General features: G+C 31.3%; 1 protein-coding gene across 1 annotated transcript in view; it reads left to right on the top strand.

Moving 5' to 3' along the window:
* The first annotated feature begins 1066 nt into the window (after positions 1 to 1066).
* Positions 1067 to 19805, top strand: part of LOC140060852 (uncharacterized) — a 66784-nt gene continuing 48045 nt past the window's right edge. The window contains exons 1-3 of the mRNA XM_072107212.1: positions 1067 to 1212; positions 2098 to 2167; positions 2699 to 2815. Coding sequence (XP_071963313.1) covers positions 1166 to 1212; positions 2098 to 2167; positions 2699 to 2815 — 234 coding nt within the window. The 5' untranslated portion in view covers positions 1067 to 1165. The remainder of the gene's footprint in view (positions 1213 to 2097; positions 2168 to 2698; positions 2816 to 19805) is intronic.

Below are 19805 nucleotides of genomic sequence, written 5' to 3'. Positions count from 1 at the left end.
ATTCTAAATTTTTAGTAAACAGTTATTTTGCCATTAAGTTTGTACTCAATGAAAGTTAGTTCCTTGTATTATTTGGTATGAGAGAGAGACTTTTCTCTTATTTTGTGGTCTATGCCATGATGGAATCTACTCTCAGTATTCATAACTATGTTGAAATCATGTCATAAAAATTGTATATATTGTTGTGTGATTATATTAAAGAATAGGGTTGTAGTTTATACTCTATATTTCCATTTGTTCACAATTATTTCTAATGTATTTTTTAATCGATTTTATTTATAATAATCAATGCTGCTATAAATGTAATGCAATTCTGCCAAATAAACTATTAATATTTCCATTTGTTCAAAATTATTTCTAATGTATTTTTTTATCTATCAATTTTATTCTATATATTTTTTATGTATAGTAATCAATGCTCTTTTTTCAAACTAATTCCTTAATTGTTGCAGTGTAATATTCATATATTATTATATTAATAGGATGGAATGTTTGCTGTCAGGTTTTACATTCATGTGATACAAATGTTGGAAAAAAAGTTCTAAAAAATAAATTTTATTAGTAGATAGTTAAAACATATAACAAAATGTTTACTTTCGATAATGCATACTAACTTTTTTGTGGATTAAGGATTTCAATGGATTATTTATTGATTTGTATATCATTTAAGCAGATCTGACTACTTGGATTTTACTTTATACTACTCCCATGTTGTTTAGTTTTAGTATAGGTAGTTAGATTTGCTGAAATATTTGTCTTAAAAATGTTTGAAATAAACTTTATCAATGCAACTGTTACTTTTTTAAGCGTTATTTTTCTATTAACTATTGATTAATTTTTAAAAATACTTCGCTTGTTTTTTGCTAACATTTATGAAAATAAATAAATTTGAGGTTGGACAATAATACAATGTATTGAAAACTTCTGATCAGTTACAGTATAAAGTACTGTATATGGATCCCTGTATATACGGTACTATTCTTTGATCATGTCTAGCGCCACCAATTTAGAAGAAAAATATCGTCTGCCAAAGACGCGAAATTTGTATTGTTGAAATTGTGTGAGTGCGGAATAAACAATGCGATGGATATGGCTAGGATAATAACATCATCTTTGGTGGTTTCTAAATAATTATGGGATTTTATATGTGCTTACATCATTTGCTATGGCGAATGTTAAAGTTGCAGTCCGTGTCCGACCTTTGAGTAAAAAGTAAGTGTAATAATTAGGCCTGTACTTGAGTTTTTAATTCTACCTCTACCAAGCAGCTAAGCATTGGAACTTACGTGTGGTGGGCGTCGTGGTGCTGCAGTGTGTGTGGTTTACCTGGCTGGGATACGTACAGTACAGTACCTGTCTAGGTAATTCCGTACAGAAGGGTTTTACAGTACATAGTCAATGTTTTATCTCTGTAATAATCTATGTTCATTGTTATGCATTGAAGACTCAAACAATGTTATCTAAATTTAGATATTTACGAGTGTGATTTTGAATTAATAATTGAGGTAGAAGGGACATGTTTGATAAAAGATACCCTGGGATTTTCAGATTATTGGCCCTGGGCTAACCATTGTTGGCCTGTCAAAATATAATGGATTTAACTTTCTTTCTTGACGGCTATTAATGTACTACTGTACTTATGTTAAATGTATAGTTCAATTATATATTTAAAACATTATTCTGAATTTTATTATTTTTTTTTATGAGAAGCTTATTCTCATTTTAAATTATCCAAAAATAATAATGGTATTCAAAATACAGATAAGAATATGAGTGAGACTGAAAAATGATTTGCTCTTTCATCTTTCTGCAAACATCAAATTGCTCTTTTATCTTTCTGCAAACATCAACAGATGTCGTCAACATGTACTGTTAGTCCACTTTGACTTTAAGATGCCATCAAAACTAAACCAAAAATAGTCTCTTGCACTCATAACAATTGAATAAATAAAATTTATTGTACTGTAGGCCTACTGTATGTGCAATTTGATGGCATAATAACTTACAGTACATTTCCTATTTTCATCCTTCATCATAATGCATACTTTCCTCATTCTGTATTATTTTAAAATAACAAATCATTTGCTGATATTACAGAGAGGAGGAAACCGAAGCGGCGTTTATTTTGGATGTTAATGAAAATGTTTTAAGCATCGTAAATTTGAAGGTATAATTTTCATTTTTTTTTTACGTAAAATTACATAATTAGACAAAATTACTGAACATTCTGGTATAGGTTAAGTGTGTACAAGCGAATTCATCCTTATGTACTGCAGTTTTTGGACTGGAGTTAAGCATCTTTCACACCTAGCTTGGGTTCGAAAAATAAAATTGCATCTTACAATGTTCTTTTTCACAATGCTTCATGTGGCTATGCACCAGTTTTTGTACTTACCATTCACGTAGCTGCGTAGGTCATCTTGATAATAAGAAGTCCCAAATGCATGCTGTACAGTATGCGCAATCTGTCACAAATCTAAACTGGAGCCGGTGGAAGACTGGAGCATATGTGAAAGACCCTAAAGAAAGACTTTTAGAGAAAGGATGGTACAGTACCCTCTGCTCCAATGAATCTTTAATCAAAAAGAATTGTGTAAAAATACATTCAGATTTTAAGAAATACCCACAAAAAATATATGTTTGGTTATTTTATTTTTGCCAACTAACTAAAGTACAGTATTATTTGATGTGATTGCAGGTTGATGGACCAGCCACAGAAGGTGACCGGAATCGTCAACGTGTTAGAAACTTCACATTTGATTATTGTTATCTATCGGCGGATAAATCACGGCCTGATTATGCCTCACAAGAGTTGGTGAGTGTCAAATCAATTAAATTTTTATTTAAAAAGAAATGTCTTTATTTTGTCTCTGTGCTTTAAATATCTAACAATTCATATCGATGGCTGTACAGCGATTGCGTGTAGGGAAAATTGGAAATTTGATAACAAGCTACAGTACTCTAACTACTGTGGGGTATTGCTAAACCCCGCAAACCTCCAAAAAAACATAGCAAATCCCACCGAACCAACATAAAAGTGATTGAATCATGTAGTGTACGACCCACTGGGTATATCCAAGTTAAACAAATTTAAAATTTCTACTGTTAACTACTTATTTTTGGAGTAAAACATTATTTTTTGGTCAAAAATGATTGCTAAACCCCACAAACCAAACAGTAGAAATTTGATATTTTTTTTACATGGATATACCAAGTGGGTTGTACACTCAATCAATCACTTTTATGTTGGTTCCGTGGTGTTTGCTATGTTTTTTTTTAGGTTTGCTGGGGTTTGCGGGGTTTAGCAATAACCCCTACTGTGTGGATACTGGCGGTAAAGTTGTGCTTTAAAAGTAATTGATAATTTTTAGTCCGTATTCTGTAGACAATACTGTACTGTATCAGCCAATTTTGACAATACTGTACAGTATGTACAAAAATAACAAAATACTGTTAGGAAATGTTAAATCAATAAGATTATGAATGACTTGTCACATACTATATCTCCTGCAAATCAAACAGACCCATAAAAAAAACCACTAGTACTAGTAGTTGAGTTAATTTTCTTATCTATTCATACTCACCATCTTTATTGATCAACTGCTTTATTGTCATTTCTATGTTTAGAATGCTTTGTGTGTTTTTTCATCTCCTGGGCAATGATCCATACTCTTTCATTAAAGAAAGGTCAATATTATATGATGATAGGTAAATAAAACAGCGGAACTGATATTATGATTGCCCCTATAGTATTGATTGAATTGGGCTGTATGTACAGTAGCTAGTGACATCTGTCACTGTCAATTGTAAGAATCAATCCGTCAAATTGAGACTGAGATGTACCGCAGTACAGTTAACCAAAAATAAATACATTTTTTAGTACATTATTTGAACTAAATTATTTATTGCAGAGGTACAGAGCTACTACCATGACAAAGTGTGTGTGTGTGTGTATGTTTGCCCTACTGAGTTGTTACCTGTAACCAGGCATGTGTACAGAAGGGTGAGGTGGGGTGCAAGATGTGTGGTGAAAACCTGGTTAAAAATTGAAAGACAAATAAAAAAACAATAACTAATTTGGAAATATAACTTTAAAAATGTTTTCAAATTGTACATTTTTTCATACAGTATTAGTCAATTTTGATTGTAACTACACTGTACAGCGATGACCAATACAGGTCATACTGTTTATATCAGTATTTGACCACTTGAATCAAGTGTCCAGAATATTATTTGAATTGGTTATCAGGACGATCGTTCGGAGATAGTATTGTAATTAAATGCGCTACTACTGTATTTACTCAAACTATAGATTTGTCTTTAATACTGTATTTAATGGTCTGTAAACTAGCATAGTATGATAACATAATGGTATTATACAGGAATACCAATTGTGATCTTTTAGAAATACAGTACAGTACGTTATGGAGTCAAAATGCTAGCCCAAGGTATTGTACCACTTACGTATTGTTGAACTTTCTTTTGCAGAGGACTTATTAATTTGTTACAGTAGTACAGTAGGTTCAATGGTGTCCAGAGTGTTTCAGATTGTCTTTCTATTAAAAGCTCTGTCTACATATCAAACTTTATGGACACAATATCATACTGTATCACTGTGACTACTGTACCATATTTGGGCACATCACACTGTGACTTTTTTTTGTCTAACTAGTTTGATAGTGAAGATAAAGGTTTACATATAAAAAATGATTAAAATCATTTAGTTTAAAAAAAATGCATTATATGTAGAGTGTGCATTGAATGTCAGTATTAAAGCATTAGTAATTTTTTATGTTTAGCAGTTTAATAGATTATTGATTGATTTTGTAAGAAAATTTAAATCACCCTTTTATTATAAAACAACCAGGTTTAAAGATCATATTTCATAGATGTAGATTTTAATTTCTAATTCCAGCCTTTTTAGATTGTGCATCAGTGCATTGTAGAATTCTACAATACAGTATGCTATACAAAAGACATCAGAGAGCTTGCTTTTAATTGACTAATACACTACAAGGATTATAAAGAGTAATTCAACCTATAAAATCTGCTTGTATTTTTAATTCAAGATTACATTGTATGTAATGACTCCGTTTGTTGCCTACAGTAAGATAAGGAAAATAGAAGTTTAAATTTTTTAGTGGGATCTTTGGTTAAATTAAGCTTTAGCCATGCTTTAGGCTACAACTGGAATGTCCCTACAGTACCAAACACCACCCACAAAAATTCAATCCATGGGTTTGGTGCATTTTATTCTTGTAGTGTTTGGTTTTAGTCTATCAAACGCATTATTACTGTATATAGTTGTGAATACTGGTCTATTTCGTGCCTGCAGTAGCTTTCCTGGATAAACCGACATAGACTGTGCTCACCAGAGGGAGGGCTTACAGATAAGAAAAATAAAGAAAACACCCCTGTACCATAATTCTATATTTACTAACTAACTAAGTAGGTAGAGTAAGGTACAAAATATAAACAAAAAGGCAAATAAATTGCATCAGATACTTTAAATGAATGGGTGCATATATTCTCTGATGTGCCCCTGAACATTAAAATCTTTAGCTCTTCAATTCCAGGTGCGTGTCCTTAAAAATCTTTCTTGATCTGTACAGTCAACAACGATTCTTTGATTACAGCAATTAACACCATGTTGTTTGAATTGATGCAAATAAAAACATAACACTAACAGTTAGAAGTATACTGTACCGTGAGTCCTCCTTTACTTGGATTCAATTCAATAGTATCCTTTCAACACATTATTCACAGCCTAAAATGTAATATTCATTGTGTTAAGCATGTTTCAATATTTATCCCAGGTAAATACATATTGTTTAACAGTGCAAGTTCAATGTATACTTTGAATGTTTGTCTTTGGTGATATTTGCATCCCACGTTTTGGTGTTCTTATATCGACCCTGTTTGGTAGTAAGATTGACCTTTAGCATCATCTGTTAGCAACGAATTGAGGGGAGCCTACAGTATGTTTGTATGGTCACTATGTGAATTTGCACTGTCATATGTAGTCTATCTAGCCAACCACCTAAACTGGTTACGAGATCAAACTACCAGGTACATAATACAGTTAACTTTACTATTATTTGTCAAAATATTAGGATTTCCTATATCGAAGAGAAACATCGCAAAAACAAAAATAAGACAGTATCAGGAATTTACTCAATTAAGTTAATTTTGTACAATTTTGTGTTTATTAATTATTATTTTTGATAGGCCTAAACCTTTTCATGGAAAAAAATTAGCAGCCATATTCATTGCAATTTCAATGTAAACATGAAGTAATAATTGAGACAAATTGAAATGGTGATTTCCATATCTTGAACCCTCTAGAATTGTCTAGATCTAGATTTTTTAGTATTTATCCTGAATCTACAGTACTAATTTACAGTTACAGGTTTATAGTACCCGGATACTACACCAGGTCTGTTGGTAATGGCCATGATAATAGGCCTTGAAAATCTACCCCAACCTCTATCTCATTGTATTGATATCCCAAACATCTATTAACAAATCTTTTATTGATCAATATTGTGATGGAGACAATAGATTACTACCCTTTTACATCATCATAAGTTACGATTTAATTAGTACAGTGAACTGGTGTCTATTATCAACAAGTTATTGAACCTACAAATGCAATAGCTCTTGTGAATTATTAAGTTTTTAATTGTTCAGTAAAAAGAAGAGATTGCTTTTAAAAGATACCTCCATTTTGATTTCACAGTTTTGTTCATTCTATTCAAACCATGAATATTAATTTAACGATTACTGGCAATATCAAGAATACTGTAAAAATAATTCAAAACTGTTAACAACTTGTTTTGGTTCAGATTGTATTTCTTTTGACGTTACCACTGTAATCCTACAGATCTAAAAATTCTACCAATTACTTACTGCAGTACTGTACAAAACATTATTTTTTTGTGTTCAATTTTCCTAATCCTGAATTCTTCTGGCATTGGTGATTCCAAGTTTATACAAATTGTTTGTAAACTGGGGTATTGCTAAACCCCGCAAACCTCCAAAAAAACATAGCAAACCCCACCGAACCAACATAAAAGTGATTGAATCATGTATTGTACGACCCACTCGGTATATCAATGTAAAAAAAAAATTTAATTTCTACCGTTAACCACTCATTTTTGGGGTAAAACATCATTTTTTGGTCAAAAATGATTGCTAAACCCCGCAAACCTCCAAAAAACCATAGCAAACCCCACCAAACCAACATACAAGTGATTGAATCATGTAGTGTACAACCCACTGGGTATATAAAATATTAAAGTTCTACTGTTAACTACTTATTTTTGGGATAAAACATCATTTTTTGGTTAAAAATTAGCAATCATTTTTGACCAAAAAAAAGTAGTTAACAGTAAAAATGTAATATTTTTTTTTACATGGATATACCCAGTGGGTTGTACACTACATGATTCAATCACTTTTATGTTGGTTTGGTGGGGTTTGTTATATTTTTTTGGAGGTTTGCAGGGTTTAGCAATCATTTTTTACCAAAAAATGATGTTTTACCCCAAAAATAAGTAGTTAACAGTAAAAATGTAATATTTTTTTTACATGGATATACCCAGTGGGTTGTACACTACATGATTCAATCACTTTTATGTTGGTTTGGTGGGGTTTGCTATGTTTTTTTGGAGGTTTGCTGGGGTTTGCGGTGTTTAGCAATACCCGTAAACTGTTTATTTGCCTTTTTTTCTAAAGCTTGTTGTCAAAACCAGTCAGTTGTCTTTATTGTCTTTCTTTTCAACTTGGTGTATTGTACCACTTGACTGGTGATCTTTGTCAAATTACACTATACAGACTGTAAAATAGGATTTCGAAACTTGTTGGTATTCTTAATAATGTGTATTACCGTATCTTGTTCTATAATGTTATTTGCTATAGATATAAAATTTACAATGATATTGTTGAATACCAGCAAGGACGTACTGTATACCTACAGTAAAGCAAAAAAAGGTGACCAATCATAAGCAACAAATCATCTGAACTGTCGCCTGTGATTGGTCAAATTACTTGTTCGTACATCATTGCATTGTGTCCTAGAATGAACCAAACTTTTACTGTTTTTATTCTGATGTTATTGGCCATCAAGAATACTGTGAAAACTTTTGTGATATTTTTTGACTCCTGAAAATATAACCTGGTTTTGATTTTATTGTGATGGAATGCTCTTTGTCTTTTTTTTCAGATTTTATTGATCAATATCGTAAAATTTTTATATTAATTTTGCTGTGAAAAAGCAGTTCTCCATTTGTCTCTGTAATTAAGATTAGAAATAAAAGTAGCCATTTCAAATATATGCACAGATGTGTCTTCAGAAATGCAAATTAATATGTAATTTTGTTGTCATGCAGTTATTTTCACATACAGTGTAGCTGTATACTAGTGAGCATTTCTTAAGTGTTTTCAAACCCCATATTATCTTTACTACAATGTACTGCAATTATAAAAGTTTATCTATATATCGCCTTAATCCAACCTAATTTAGACTTTTGTTCTGTTATTTACAATTCTATCTCCAAAACCCAAGCCTCATGTATTGACGTATTGAGTCTACTGTAGATTTTTGCGCTACATCAGCCACAATCAGAATAACCTTTTTAAATGTAACAAACCTTATAATTGTGATGATGATAAAAAAATATATCCTTTCTTTTTAAATGTCTTCATTCAATTTTTGACTGCAACTTTATTTCCAATTTCGGTATTCGTGTTCCCGTCCGTAACTTAAGAACAACAATATCCTTTGTGTTCCCTTTAGTAGAGTCAATGTTCTTACAAATGGTTACATCAGTAGACTAAGTTTATATTATTATATACCGTACTGACGCGGGTATAAGCCAATACTCGGGTATAAGCCCACCCCCGACTTTTGACTAATTTTCATGAAAAATGAGGCACTCGGGTATAAGCCCACCCATTAATTCGAAGATCTAGTGTGTGTCGTAATACATATTTTTGTATTTGGCGATGTCCATACACCGAATACACCTACCTACCTTTGATCATACAGTAACCAAGCTAGGCTAATATACGCTAGGCCATATGAGGCCTAACGGTCCTGTTTTGTTTACACTCCATCGCGGTCGAAGATTGCTTCACACACGACGCTACATACAAGCCGCCAAAACGGAAAACCACTATTTGGTATCGGCTGCCATAAACAAGCTTATTAAATTTCTTTGGTACATTTCTATTTAACGAACATTGTATACTTGCTTTTCTGCTTGATAAATTCTTGTTCAATTGATGTTTAAAATAAGATATTCTACGATAAATTACACGAACTATAAGCTTAATTTTCCGACACTCTACACCTCGTGTATTTAGAGGCAACGTCGTACACGTGAGGGCGCTCGCTCGCTCGCATGGTGGAAATACACAGTGTGCATGTGCTGTTTTTGACAATCTGCATTTTTGGATCCTCGGGTATAAGCCCACCCCCCAAACTTGACGTGATTTCATGTTCAAGGGGGGTGGGCTTATACCCGCGTCAGTACGGTAATAGTTTAGTCCAGGCCCATCCCCATATTAACATTTTTAATTCCAATCTTTATCTGTTTCGTCGTAATTTAAGTGTTTCTGAGTTGTGATCTTATAACATGTATAGTGCTGTATGTATAATATACTTTTCTTACTGTACTACTATATTATTATTTGCTTTGAAAAAAGGGACTTTGTGGTGTGTGCTTGATTTTATAATCAATGTTAACAAAATATAAGACTGTTTAAATCAATGTTTTAATAGTTACCATATTGATGGTAAATAAAGACAAGACATTCATTACTGTATGTATATGTATTTATTTCAACAATATTTTACGAGGGTGGTCCCTCCAGCCAAAGCTGATCATAAGTGTCCCTTGAATATGGTTTTCCAAAAGATGAGGCTCTACCGTACTGTATAATGTAGTATTGTGGCTCTGCTATTCCTTTTATTTTTCAATTGACAAGCCTCCTTTAAATGTCACTGTATGACCATGCTTCAAAACCTAAAATATTCAATGTATAATTAATTTTTTTAAACAAAGAAAGGCATCAAGTTTCTTGAATTTAGGTCATGCATGGATAGTCAAATATTAAAAACACAGAGAATGAGAGAGGTCGTTCCTCGCTGGACAATGCTACGAATATATAATGTATGATCGAATATTCAAACATTCAACGCATTTGCTACAGTATATAGTATAATATTGTGTGTTATTACTTGTTTTATATAACACACACAGCCGATATGTTGAATGTTTCTCTTGGTTTTATAATTTTATTTTACAGTATGCAAAAACTGTAGCATAGTACTGTACTGTAGATATAACTACAGTAGAACCCTTCCTTTGGGACAACCATTATTGAGGGGACACTTTCTCATTAAATGAACCAGGGAAAACCCCTTTTCAAGGGACACTCACATTAGAGGTTGACTATTGTTTCCAAAAGTTCCTATGATCTTTGAATGGTAAATTATTGTGTGCATTATCATTTATCACTGTACAAAAGTTTACTGTTAATATCTTGATGATGTTTTTTGTTTTATTATTAATTAAAACTGCGGGTCAACGAATTCGTCAATTTGAAATAGCATTGTTTACATGTAAATGTTGACCCTTTTCTGACCTGTAATGAATGCACTAAAAGCCGCTAATCCCATGTAGGATTAGCAAATTAATCCAGTACAAATCCATCTTCTTCAATATGTTAATAAATAATCATAAAACATCCCTATACAGCACATCATCTGATTGATAGCTTAATAATACAGCTACTGTATTAATAAAGAGGTTCACATAAAAATACAGATGATGATTATAATGTTTTAATAGCGAAATATTTTAAATCAAAAAATTAAAAGCATAATAGTGATAGTTATAGTGTACTGTATGTATTGTAATTTTTTGTGACCAGGGGATAAATGAGTTTTTTCCTTTGTTTGACTTGAATTCAAATAAAATTACAATGATTGCCAACTTTTGGAGAGACCTGAGTTAGTAGTTCATTTCATTTCATTTATTTTGTCAATACAGATAACTACAGTATAACAAAAGCTGTGATGGGTATAAACACAAAAGTAATTAAAGTTTGGATTTGTTTGAGAAAATTAATACTGTATGTTAATATAAATGGTTAATTATCAGGTTTTGTTTCTAAATTCAGTCTGCCGATTTAACAGTCAAATTTAATATTATGACAAAAACTTAATTTTTACTATCCCAATATTTTGCCAGATTCATAGGTGTGTAATTTAATTTAAAAAAAAAAAAATTTAAAAAAATAAAATAAAAAAAAAAACCCAAAAAAAAAAAACTTTTGAAGAGACCACTGTGTGTCTAATGATATATTACCATTTTTTCTGAGTTATACATTGTGGATGCAAAATACAATTATTTTTTTTTTTTTCTTTATTTCCATTTACAAAATCATAAACATACATAAATAATCATTACAAAACAAAAGAATGGAAAGGGGAATCTGAAGCACAGCTTATAATAAGTAGTGTGTGACCATCCTTCCTACAGTAATGTACAGTATTTATTATATAAGTAAGAAAAAAACAATTTAGTCAACTCTCTGAAAATAATCGCTGAAACTCTTTAAAAAAAACCAGATTTACATTACTGTACGTTCTGTAATACCATTTCAGGGCCTTTGAGACACTTGATTTTTATATATATAGTGTTTATCATTTATTATATTATTTAGACTAATTTAACCATGATTTAACCATAGAGATATTATAGTGAACACTATAATACATATCTCTATGATTTAACCATGGAGAAATAAGTTCCTAACTTATTTCTCCATGATTTAACTAACTTACTTGATGACAGTCAGTATCAGCTTTAATAATGTGTATATTAAACGAAGGGTGAAATTAGCCAATGAACACTTAATTTGTTTACACTTCCTTGAAAGATTACTTAATTGTTTCAGTCACTTTAATAGTACTTGGTAATTGGCAGCCATGTGTATGCAATTCAGTACTAACTGTATAGTACTGTGATGATAGATCACTAATTTCTCATCTTTAAAAGGTGTCTGTTTAAAAAATTGGCATAAATCTTTAGTTTTCAGAATAAGTTTTTTCAAAGAGTATAAAGGAATTAGGAACTTTTTGCTTTTGTGGATTTGGAAGAGTTTCCAGTTACTGTGTATATGTATTGGCCTACTGTAGGTCTTTTACTGTATTTAAACTTCTAATATCAATAGTTTAGTGCAGCTACCAAATGGAAACAAAGTGTATAAAGACATTTTGAGCTTCCAGTTTTACTTTTACGGTAGGTCTTTTACAGTACTTGGACTATGGATACTGTACTGTAGTTCAGTGCAGCTATAGTATCAACAGGCCCAATTTGTGGTTCAACCAGATATCAGGTCTGTAACTACTGTACCTGTACAACATCTAAATCGAGTAAAGATTTTGAAAGACAAATTTGCGAACAGGGAGATTGAAATATAATATTGCAGAGCCATTGACAGGCTACTAGAAGAGGTAAGTCAAGTACAGAACACATGTATTGACACCTATTCACAATGCAAATTCAATGTTATCTGTTTACTCCTTTCACTCCTCCACATTGTCTTGGTGAATTCCAAGATTCAAAAGACCAGAGCTCTCATCAGTTTAAGTTACTCCTCTGAGGAATTCATTGTCAAGTTTTCAGTAGACAGCTGCCCAAGAGATTGGGTGTATGTTGTGGTATCGTAGTAACCTTGATTTGTCTTTTCATTTTCACAGAGCCAAAATGTCTATTTTAGAATTCATTTGCAGTTAAACAACTAGGAAATATATTCATTGCTCTTGTTATACCTTTTACTGCTTAATAAAAGACTACGTAAACTGTAGGTTTGTTGTTGCCTGAGGATAGTTTACTGCCGTAAATAAGGGGGGTTTTTCCAATATACATACCTCCCAGACCTGTAATTCAAGACAACCACAAACTAAAAATATCAACAAACCTCTGGGCATTTCGACAATACTTATACAGGTAGTAAGAAAGTTATTAACAATTTGATTTTATTTGAAACTTTATTTTATTAATGCTGTCTTAACAGCTCATAACCATAATATTTAAACCAAGGCAATCTAACAACAGACACTGAGCTGATCTTTCCAAGATCAAAATAAGAACTCGTAACAGTCCTTTGATCTTATATTACTGTATGTCTGGCTGCAACATATACCAACAGTACTGTACAATGTTCATATTCTTCGCAGTGCGCTGTATCAGCAAGGGATGTAGAACTGATGGTGTCGCGGCCACAGATAAACCCTGAAGGAATGGTTCTCAGACATTTTTTGGAGGGGTGTAAGGCCTACAGTATGTCAGCTACACGAAAATTATTTATTCAAAAAAATTGTTTAAACAAGGCAATCTAACAACAGGATGCTGAGCTCTGGATATCAATTTTTGTGCCTAATGTAGCTGACATACTGTAGGCCTTACACCCCTCCAAAAAATGTCTGAGAACCATTCCTTCATTCTGTACATGAGAACAACAATAATATAACAAAAACTACAGTAACCTCATCATTTATTTAAAAAAAGAATAGACAAACTATTGATTTACAATTAAAATACATGTTTGACCGGTAACAATGTCTTTTTCTTAAAAAAAAAAGATTCTCAAATACTGTATAGGAAGGAAGTACTGTATGTGTTTCAATAAAATTGTGTATAAAATACCCAATAAAACCACAGTGTCAAGAACAAACATGAATTTGAAATATTTTGGCAATAAATTGGTTCATCAAGTATATCATCATTTCATTGTGATATACAGTATTTACAAAAGAATACTTAGATTGTATTAGTATGCCAAGCATGCTTTTGAACAAACACTTAAAATTCATTATCTATTTCCAGTGGGTGGATAATCATTTTTTGAAAAAAAAAATGAATGTATAAATAAAGGCATATATTTTTTAGTAATCCATCCTACTGTACATGAATCATGTATGAATCATCATAAAAAAAGTATATACTGTGTTCTACACAAAAATCATCAAAATAGCATAAATTGTAAATTGTTCTAACTATTATTAATTACAGTTTCAGTAAGATTTAGTCATGCAATTTGCAATCGATCATACTAATTAATAATGTAGGTAGGATTTAAGTTTTTATGAGCTACTGTAGGCCTAGGACTAGCACTTTTAGTGCTAGTATCTTTTAAAGGGCACATTCAAACCCCATGAGTACCCTGGCTATAGGCTTGGAAATAAAAGTGTATGCCGTTTAAAATCAGCTGCCTTCAAGCCATGAGTCTGAACATACCCTAAAGGAGCTTACGATATGTCATCATTTATGGTATAAACAAGAATCAAGTTTACTTTCATAAACATAATCTAGAAATTGATCTTACCTTGAAAATCATTAAAAATTAATTTATTCATTAAAGATTATCATCGATATACAGTACCTTTAGAAACTTTACCCAACCTAAAACCCATGTAGTTGTATGTCTGCATTTGTTTGTATACTAATACTAATACAGTACTGTAGTAACGCATACTTATAACAAAAGTTTGTTGAAGGTGAATGGAAATAATCACACACTAATACTATACAGTGAATATTATTTTACAGTAACTGAGTGTCAGAGCTTTGTTAAGTTACCTAAATGACAATAATCGTTGCTTTGTGTAAAGTTGTGAGGTCTTGAAATTGATCGATGTTTTTGAGTTGTTACAGTCAACTCCCACATGCTGTGTTGTGGTGGCATGAATTGGTTGGATATTGTAGCCTCTTTTGTCAGGTATCGCTGATATAGTGTTGCATTATATTGTTATCGTTGACTACAAATTGTTTTTATATTAAATAAATAGAATTTCAATTTGTAAACAAAAATATCAAAAGATTTTATGTAACAACCTAATTAAGGATACACCTTCGCAACTCAACAAAGTATCTCATTAATAGGAGTGTCTCCAGAATATTGGTTGACCATACTGTTATTATTTACCCTTATTTATTTCATAGGAAATTTAGAAGGGGTAATCTCTTTAAAAGCGTGTCCCAAAGGAGAGGTACTACTGTATATTTAACTAAATAACACACTTAAACACACCTTTAAAAACTTACATTTAAAAGAAACATTGTAAAAATTAAAATTGTAAATGATAAATGTTCATTAAAGATCAACAATCAATTTTATACTGTACTTATTTTACATGTTAAAATGTTTGTTTCAACAGTATATTATTCACAGAGGTCACTATAGCAATGTGTTCCTTGTTGCCATGGTAATAAATTGAATTACTTATTATAATCAAATCAAGACACCATAAATATTAAATAGCTGATTTCAATCAACTGTAGATATTAAATACAGTGTAATAGATTTTACTGTAGGGAAATTTTGCATTGTTATTAATATATAATACAATACTGTCCAACAGTAAATTCTCCAAAATATTAAACATTAGTAATAGAATTGCCAGTATAAATGTTACATTCCTTCAATGATGCTTACTGTATTTACTGTAGGCCTACTGTGAATAGTAGTGTACATTTTTACTGAAAATAATCTTTGGTGTAAATTGTGTTGTGAAATATCTCACATTGTATATTGATTTTAGTATCTAATGAACTGTAGATATTTGAACGATGTTGTTTATTACGCCGTTTTGATGGTAGCCATTCAGTACTATTGTATTGTAGTATTCAACATAACCAAAGGCTTTTGAATGAGTAAACCTCCAACCTCCATGGTTTACTGTACTATAGATAGGTGTACAGTATAGATGAGTATTTGTAGTACAAACTCATAATTCCTTCAAGCCCCATGGCCCCCATTTTTATAGAGCTTTTCCACAAAATACAGTAGCAACAACCTGATAGCAACATCTAGACTTGACGAAATAGCCTGTGCAGTACTGTAGTTACACAAACGAAATAGATTTCATTTTCTCTCTAGTTTGAAGAGGGCACTTCAAGAATAAGGCTACAGGGCTACAGTTGTTCTTATAAATTTTGACCGAGTAGTATTTATTTACAGTTGAACATTTACAGTAAAAGTACTGTTACCCGAAAGCTCGGCAATTTCTGTCTGACTTTATTTATTTTATCGTTCAGCTTTTTGCTTTCTCCAATAGAGAATCATGCCACTGATATAGCATTGTCAATTGTTTTCAGTCATTTTGATTTTAACAACATTAAATAAATTTTAAATTTTAATAATCAAATATTATTTTCTAGTCTTTCATATTTATGAACAAGTGAAGTTTAAAATATAATTCCACTTTTTTTTCAGAGGTGGTTTTTATTAATTATTTATCTAATAATATGGAAGAATACAGAAGAAGAGATAGTTAGCCCTAGTTTTGTTGAACTAAACAAATAAGCACAGAAATATGTTAAATAAAAATAATTATTAACTTGTGTGAAGCAAGTATGCCACCTGACTGCCTAAAATACAGTATATGGCAAATAGGGCACCAGCTTATTATTTTAATGATTTTCAATAGTGTACACAATTACACCTCCTTGACATACTTAAAAATATAATAGTACTATAAAGTATACTACGCCTACAATACATGCTCAATGCAAAATGATGGAATTATTTAAATACAAACAAAAAACTTATTCTTTATTTAAACATGTATAGTCGACCAATTTAAAATTACATTTCATGATAAAGAAAAAAAATTCTAATGGCAGCTTACCAACATTCAGTTTACAGCAACATCATTATCCTTTGTTTTTTAAATTCATAGCTGAGAAAGTTCTGCATCATAAACAATAAACTGTTTATATTATTATAGGAGGAACAAGAACTCATTTATTCATGATGACAACATGAATCCAAGACAATTTTAATACATGTTAAAAACAGATGCCAAAACACTTCACTTGATTTGATTTATTTCAATACTACTGTACATAGGGAGAAGCACAGAACAAAAAATCAAACATAGGCCTAATTAGCAATCTGCATACATTTTTAAAATTCTATAAAATGTAGAATAAAATAGAACACACTTAAACTGAGTGTGTATTAAAATATAACAAAATTATTTAAAATTTTAAGAACATCCCTAATCAAGTAGACAGTGTCTTTTTGTCTGTCCAGGAAAACCATATTATTTGGCATCAGATAACAGTGTTCTAAAAATAGTTACATTTTGTAATGTATTGTGATATGATATACTCATAAACATTTGCATGACTAGAATACTATCTCTAATTCCTCGTATTAAAAGTGTTTTTTGAAATACTGAATCTTCATTGTGTGGTCTTGATTTCTATAATTTAAGGCCAAATCATAATTATACAGTTTGTATGTATTTTTATTTATCTTCACTCCGATACATCCATAATACTGTAGGGTTGAATTTCGAAGACATTCCATAATAATTGAGAACCCTGTGTTTTTAAAGTATAGTATCCATGCCATCTGAGTATATTTTAGGTTTTCAATAATAATCTCTGTATTACACAAGAATTGGTTTAATAATATGTGTATACTGTATCCAGCAAAGGGGAGTTCCTACAGCACCCTAAAGCTCTGTCTACACTATCAAGCTTTATGTGACAACAAAATGTAATGTGCCCATATATGGACATGATGATGTCATATTACTATCATATTTGGGTATATCACTACCAAATATATTTAGATCATACTTTTTTGGTCAAATCAGTTTGATAGTAAAGACAGAGCTTTACAACCCCTCTAAATGAACCTCTGGTGGCAAAATATTTAATTTATATGTAGCTGCTTTACAATCGGTACCGTAATACAATATTATAATTATGTATTTGCATTGATAAGATCCAAATGATATCCAGGTATGTAGAAATATGTTAGCATCTGTTAACTGATGAAATGTTCTCAAGGGGTATCAATGACTTCTTCTTGTCTCTTCATTGTCAGCGTACATATATACCAGCAATGTTATATTTGTTGATAAAGAAAGCTAGTTTTACTGTAGTGAATGACTGTATACAGTACAGTACACTGTAAATACTGTATTTAAACTTGTTGATTTGTTGTATCCTACAGTACAGTATATTCATTTGTTTATTTGTTTTTAGTCGACCATCATTACTAAAGAAGAACCAATATTACAAATAAAGTATGATGTGAGTTTAATTACCACAACAAACATACAGTATACCACACAATATGTGTCTAATGTAGATGCATCTTCGCCATCGTCTGTTACAGACGGACTGTGCCATTGATCACTATCAGTAGAATATAAAAAATGTAAAATAATATGATTTGTACAGTATTATAAACTCTTTGCGCATTTGAAACATAAGATTCTCAGGGACTGTCTTAAATGGTTATTTTATCTATTGCGTGTACCTAAATAGGAGGTACCTGTAAATTGCTTTTTTAAATAATGCAGAAATATTAAAATGATATTATACTAATTTATAAGATAATCTATTTTATAAGATAATAATGAAATATATTTAGTACTGTATCGGAAAATTCCTGAATTAAATTATTTCAAGACACTAGCACTGTTCGACCATAGTCCAAATACTATCAAATACAATTTATTGTAAGTCAGTTGTCCAAAATTGTACAAGATTCACAATGTTATTACACCTATTTCTTGGGCTTCAACAGACATTATTAATGATGATCACGGTCATTGGCACGTTATCTCATCGTCCTCGGGAACAATTGCTCATCGAGTATTGATCTTTTAAGTGTTACACGTTCCACGTGGGTTCCTGGTTAATGTACTGTAGCATCCCTATTCAGTCTTCAAGTACAAATGATATAAAGTAATAAATATTTAATAAAGGAAAAAGTATTGCAATTATGACAATGACACTAATGATGAAGATATACATTATTTATATTTAAAAGAAAGAGAAAAGTCTAGCAACATGGCTAAAAGAATATGGGATGAATGTCAGAATGAAATGGAATGCCATTGGTAGACTTTGGTGGACATGGAACCAAAGCACAGAATTGCTTATGGTTTTACCTCTGTACCTATTCTGGTAATGTGATCAGCCTGGTCTGTGAACACTGTAAGTCTGCTCCTGCCTGCATATGAGGAAAACTACAGTAATTAAAGAAACATCAAAGTTGGAAACATCCAACTAACAATTATTGCAGCCCTCTATTCTCTAAAGATGACCCTCTTGAGATTTTCACTTGGTCCTGTTTTATACCATCATGTTTTTTTCATGTACTGTATGAAAATTTTACAGATGTGTACCAGTATTAGTTTATAAAAACATTTCATACTGTACCATGATCATACCAAATATTAAATATTAAATTCCAACTATTTTCAAATATATTATGTAGTGCATGAAATAACTTCAATAATACAACAGAGATGTTTTCATAAATGCTTTGTGTGTCTGTATACATTTGAGATCTAATTTAACGATGGAATTTTGACCCAGCAGCTTAATGCAGAATTATTAGGAAACTGAATGATATTTAATCTCATCCCAGCCTCCAGCAAAACATAGCAATGCCACCACCAATATTTTTACCTATTCAAGTCAAGTATAAGAACAAAGTCAACTTCAGACTCATTTTATCTATAGATTTTAATAGAAATTGAGTCACTTTATTTGGATGCGTTGGCTTTGGGATCACAATCTGTCCTCTTGATCTTTATCACAAGGATTATATTCTCGGTTGGAAGTGATCTCGTTCTCCCTGGTATGATGGGATTGAGCTACCAGGATTGAAATCACAAATGCCTTGGGCTTTATTCTAGCAATATTTGGATCAATGCCTAATGTCATATGAATTTTATAATGAATGATGATAAATTACAT

Source organism: Antedon mediterranea, chromosome 10 (assembly GCF_964355755.1).
Source record: "Antedon mediterranea chromosome 10, ecAntMedi1.1, whole genome shotgun sequence".
In the NCBI taxonomy this organism is placed as follows: domain Eukaryota; kingdom Metazoa; phylum Echinodermata; class Crinoidea; order Comatulida; family Antedonidae; genus Antedon; species Antedon mediterranea.
This window is presented reverse-complemented; position numbering and strand designations above follow the sequence as displayed.